General features: G+C 49.1%; 1 protein-coding gene across 1 annotated transcript in view; it reads left to right on the top strand.

Annotated features, from left to right (window-relative positions):
- Positions 1-1,139: 1,139 nt before the first annotated feature.
- LOC109376034 (uncharacterized) overlaps positions 1,140-5,845 on the top strand; it is a 48,229-nt gene continuing 43,523 nt past the window's right edge. The window contains exons 1-2 of the mRNA XM_019631686.1: positions 1,140-1,481; positions 1,761-2,376. Coding sequence (XP_019487231.1) covers positions 1,140-1,481; positions 1,761-2,376 — 958 coding nt within the window. The remainder of the gene's footprint in view (positions 1,482-1,760; positions 2,377-5,845) is intronic.

Below are 5,845 nucleotides of genomic sequence, written 5' to 3'. Positions count from 1 at the left end.
TATGGCATTAATAGATACTGGCTGAAAGGATTAACATACTTTGCAAATGAAATCTTACCCTAATATTAACTTCTTCACTAAATGTAAATAAGTTACTGAGAAGTAAAGTGACTTCTACCTCCTTATCTGGATCTCCCTGGATCTACTAGGATAAAAGCTCCAACAGAAAGCATATTACCACTCTAAGAAAGCAAATTTGGCTCCATCGTAATGCACACACCACCTCAACAAAATGGAAAGCCCAGGTTGCAGATTGGACCATCCTCACTTGCGGATCCTTTTGAGGCATGTGAGTCCCCTTCCTCTATATTTCAAATGTTCATTTTGTAATTAAAGATAAGGCTCAACAAGTACATATTTGGGAGAAGTAGCAGGATGATATAAGGTCATATTAAGAAGTAAATGATTAACATAGAGTCTTTCAAAGAGCACTTATAAGGATCCAGTAAGTGGAATTCCTAAAGAAAGAGGAGCTGTTGGTTGAGGCACCAGAGCCAAAAGTGGTCTAGTCCCTAAATGTGCCCTCAGGGAGGTGACAGCTGTAACATATCCTTGCCTGTTGGTTCTGGGGTCCAGACCGCTGGAAACAGGGTCAAAGCGAGGGTGGGACTGATGTACTTTTTGGGCCTCTATAATGAATACTAGGGGAAAGCAGCGAGGAAGAGCCCTAGGGGCACACCTGTATCACGAGTTTGCTTTTTTGCCCGTTTCATTCATTGCCTATGTTAGCACATGTGTTACAGCCCAGGCCTTCTGTTGAGTTCAGTTATCTAAGCCTGTCATCTACAGCTGTTTGGTCCTGGCTCATTATGCTTATGCAGAGAGAGACAGAAGGATTGCTGTTTTTTTGTTGTTGTTGTTGCATTTTATTTTTGTAATTTTACAAAGTGAACCGCTTTACTGAAACATTTGACGCTTTTTAAATTCACTTATTAAAAGTTATTCCATACCCAAAATGGTAAATTAAATATTTCAAGACATTATTTGATTCATTACCCACACCTTCTCCCCCTTTCCCAAACACTCTGTACCACTGACAGAAATCACAGGTTGTGTCCAAACCCTCGTTTCGGTGTGACCGCCGCCTTCCATGCACTGCCCACGGCTCGCTTTGATCCACCCGGGCCAGCGGAGGCACAATGGAGCAGCAGCAGAGCGCGTCCTGCTTCGCGGGTTCCGGGGCTCAGGGACAGGAGCGCGTCTACCCGCGGGGCCCGCTAGGCAAGCTGACGCGTTATGGGGTCGCGGCGCTCGCGGCTCCCGCTCCTTTCCCCGGAGCCCCGCAACTTTGCTCCGCCTGCGGCTTGAGGCAGCCCGGAGCCCTTCGGAGCCTCCCGATCTCCTGGCTTGCCTTGCGCGCTGAGCGTGGGCTCTGTGACTTTCGGGTACAGCTGGCCCTGCTCGGTGACACTGTCGTCCGGCACCAAATACGAAGGGAGCTGCCTCGTCGCGCCCGCGGGGCCGCAGGCCGCTTGTTCCGCGTACCGCTCTCACCAACTACTAGCGGCTCATGACCCGGGACAAACTTCTGGCTGAGGCGCAGCCCCTTGCACGGTCACCCTCCCGGAAGCCAGCCACAAAACAGAACAGGCGGCTGGGGCCAGGAGAAGGAGAGGGTGGAAAGCCGTAACGCCGCTCTTCTCCGTGCGGGTGACGAAGGATCCGCGGCGGCCACCCCCAGCCAAGCTCCCTCCGGGAGACGCCGCGGCCTTCGAGCGCCAGGGTGCGGGCCAGCGGGTACGGGCGCTCACGCCCTCTAGCGGGCCGCAGCGGCGCCAAGCGGCCGTGACGTGAGCTCTCCCTTCAGCCGGCCTGCGGGGCACCGCCAGTCAGTCTGGGAGCAAGAGCCCCGCGCGGAGCGGGCGCGGGCTCGGCCATTGGCGCGCCGCCGCCCGGGGGCTGGGCTTAGGGCTGCAGGCAGAGAGGCGGCGGGCCGGACGCGCGCGGCCACGGCCTCGGCCGGCGGCTCGGGTCCCGAGCAGAAGGAGAGCGGCGGCGGGTGCAGCCGCTGGAACGGAGGGCGGATTTTGGCTCAGCGGGCGAGCCCTCCGCTCCCTCTCGCAGCCGCACCAAACGCCGAGTCGGGTCAGAGCGAGGGAGGAGGACCCAGGACCCTTACTCCTGGCCCCGGTAGCCGCTGGAGTTCGGACTTCTGCAACTGTTGGCACTTTGGGGGACTGGTTTTGTTTTTGACTGGTTCCCCTTCTCTTCTCTCTACCTTGAACACAAACCTCCCGTCCGCCCTCCGCACTCGCGCATCCACCCACAGCCGCCGGGGAGCGGCCCGGAGCGCACTTAGGAACATGAGGAGACTTGGGACTTGCCTGGCGACTTTGGCCGGACTTTTGCTAACTGCAGCAGGGGAGACGTTTTCAGGTAAGCAGGGCCACTTCTGCCGTCGCCTGGGACGCCAGCAGCTCCTCGAGTGGGAGAGCCAGAGACTGGCGGTTCATCCCGGACGGGGTCCCTGCGCGCCGGGCACCGCGCCTGCGGGTTATAGCCGGCGCCGGGCGAGAGGCGGGTGGGTAGGGCGGGAACGTAGAACTCCCGCTGGCGCAGACTAGCCGCGAGCACTAGCCTGGGATCCAGGACCCCCCTCTTCGCCACCGCCCCTCCGCGGCCTGTGCTAGTGCTTGGGGCGGACGGCCACCACACCGAGTCCCTGGCCGGCTCCAGGAGGAACAGCAGAAAACTTTGGCTGAAGTTCGGAGCTGCAGCCGCCGGGTCACCGGGCGTGGGCGCTGCGCAGTCCTTAAAACCCAGAACAGCGACCGGGTCGGATCTCGGGTGCCCAGCTGCGCCCGCGGCGATCGCCCCGACCCGGCAGCAGCTCCAGCGGCGGCAGGGATCGCCCCGCACCCTGTCCTTCCTGCTGCCGCCTCTGGCTGGTCGCCGCCGGTGACCCGGGCTCGTCCCGGCGGTCTCAGGGCAGTTTAAGAAAGCCAGGGCGGGCGTTCCTCGTCCGTCCCAGCGGGAGGACCCTGCGGCCTCAGGGACTGGCCGGGACCCCAGGCCGCGCGTTGCCGCGCGTTGCCCGGCCCGGCGCCCGCGGGGCTTTACTTCCTTACCCTCGGCCTCCAGCGGAGCACCGCTGGCCAGTAGTACCAACTGTTAGCCTAGTCCCGCCGCTTGGGAGTTCCAGGTGGGCAGGAAATGGATTGGCAGTGTGTGTGTGTGTGTGTGTGTGTGTGTGTGTGTGTGTGTGTGTGTGTGTGTGTGTGTGTGCATACTCGCGCGCTCGGAGCATTCTAAATCGGGAGGAGCCCCTTGCGGAGAGGACCAGTGTGGATCTGAGTCCGGGGTCTGGCGAGCAGCAGAAACCCCACAAGGATGTTACAGGGATTATCTCCGTGTGGACATCCGTGCTCCAGATACTGCTGGAGACATGTGGATAGACAGCAAACGCTTTCACATTTGCACACTTTATTTCTCATGTGTATTAGTTTCATTAAGGCCCACCTACAGTGGTGGCACTGGGCTGCCTTTTTTTCTTTTTTTTTTTTTTTAATTTGATGAAGGAGATTTTCACTGGCAGTAAACTCATATTTTAAACATTGGAGATGTTTGGCTCTCTGGCCTGTGGAGACATACATTTTTACTTTCTTGGAGTCCGAAAAACACACAGACACAGAAGGCTGTCCTCCTGTGTTGCTGAGCTGCAGGACCATTGACCACAGTTGGCCATAGAGTTTAAGTTGAGCTTGTAGTTGGCTGATTGGCTCAAGTGCTGTGAAACCCAAACCCGTCAACTTAGAGAAATACCCTTTTCCTAAGTTTAATATTTTCTTAACTGTCTGGTAATTGCACTTGCTTCAAGGATTTAACAAAATGATACATTGCTGTCTGATGTAAAATTGATGGAGATTTTGGCCTGCGTTCTTTCTTATTAGAGAATTATGGAGTATACTCGCCAGCGTTAGAGCCTTTTAACTCATTAATATTAAAAGGCAAGTGTGAGGACCTCAGGGATGGTTTTCTCTTTATTAAGATCCATAACTCCCAGACTGGGATTTGTTTAAAGTTAAGCTGTGTCAGGTAGCATTTGGATAGATTTTTAAGGTGTGTGCAAGAGGGTGGAAACAAATATTTATGTATAATAGCTTATTTAAACAATTAGTCCCTCGTAATTAAAAAAGAAATATTTCAGCCTGGGTAGTACTGACCTGTGTCTTTGTTAAGGCTGATTTAAATTATCAGTCAAAACAAAAGAGACACTTACTAAACTTAGGCAGATTTTTTTCCCCCCAGAGGAAATATATCTATTTGTTTGAGTTACCATACCATTAATTGAAGTGTGCCTTCTTTTTATTTGGAAAACCAGAGTTATCCTACTATGTTTTTGGGTAAAGGGGAAATGAAGGGCAGTATCAGAGATTGCTTCAAAATGTTGAAATTTAAAAAATTCAAAGTTGGCAATTTTTTTGTGTGCAAGGATCAGATATATTGCATTGCATTATATCCCCCCTCCCCCCACTTTGCATTTTAGGTAGTACAGATGTGAGGCACTTAATGCTTTGGGAAAATCAGGTTTTTGTTTTGTTTTTGTATATTGGGAAAGCTAAGTATGATATTATGAGTGACATTGACCTTTTTTTTCATGATTCTTCTGGAAATTGTGATAACTGGCTGCTTTTCACCTGATATGGGAATCAATTTTAAAGATAGAGGAACTAAGTTGTAAGCTTCTTGAGGACAAAGTCAGTTTTTCTTCTTCTTCTTGGTTCTGCATAAAACACTTAGCATGGAGCCTTAGACCTAACAGTCACTCACTATTTGCTGAATAAATTATTAATGTGAATCCTGATCATTTGCAAACATTCAATTTGTACAGGAATTGACTGACACAAGAGAGTGTAAAAGTGATTGTTTGGAGTTAGACTTGGCTTGCATTTTTCCTTCATTTGAAATGAACATTTTTTAGGGGTGCTCTTTAGGCCACCCAATGGACTAAATCATGAAGTTTTATGTGATCAGTGAAGGTTTTTTTTCTGTAACCAAGTTTTATACACAAGGTACTTTGCTATTCTCCTTCTGCAGTGCTCCTAATTCTCATATCTTCTTTTGGAAAGGGTTTGAAATTTACATGATTGTTAATTAGTACATTTCTGGAAGTGTACTACATGTAATTTGGATGTCAGACATAAGAATAGAGTGTTAAACTTATTAGAAGGAAAAAAATAAAGAATTAAGTTTTTGGTCCATGAGGACTTATTTACTATAAGCATTCCATATTAAAAATCACTTTCCAGTTATATAATTTTTAATTTGTTAGGCAGACTGTTGGAGGTTCACTTTCTGCCTTCTAGGCTTTTAATAATCATTAAAAATAATTTTTGTAAAAAGGTGTATAAGTAAGATGTGAGGAAAAAGTTAAATCATTTTACTTTTGATTGAAATTCTTTTTTTTATAGCGAGAAGCCAAAGAGCTGGCAAGTCACTTCTCTTTGACCCAATTTCTTAAAAGCCAAGTTATAATATATATTATACAACACAGTGTTTAGTTTTACATTATATTGGGACATATGTGTTAAGTTCTGTTAAGCAAACTTGGGTTTGCAGAATTAGAAATACAAACAGATTGGGCCCTTTGTTTCTACTACAGTATTTGGAATAGATTAAATCTTAACATGACCTTGTGAATTTGGGACTGTTGTTGAGGAATTTATTTATTTATTTATTTATTTATTTATTTATTTATTTATTTATATTGGTGAATTGGGGTTTGGGAACAGTGCTGGGGAATTCGGGGAAGGAACAGACAAGTTGCTGTCGTTTTGTTCTTCAGTCTAGTTGTGGAGGACGTTGCTTCACTGGCCCAAGTTGGCACCATCATTGCGCTCTTCCC

Source organism: Hipposideros armiger, unplaced genomic scaffold (genome assembly GCF_001890085.2).
Source record: "Hipposideros armiger isolate ML-2016 unplaced genomic scaffold, ASM189008v1 scaffold_1036, whole genome shotgun sequence".
Classification (NCBI taxonomy): Eukaryota; Metazoa; Chordata; class Mammalia; order Chiroptera; family Hipposideridae; genus Hipposideros; species Hipposideros armiger.
This window is presented reverse-complemented; position numbering and strand designations above follow the sequence as displayed.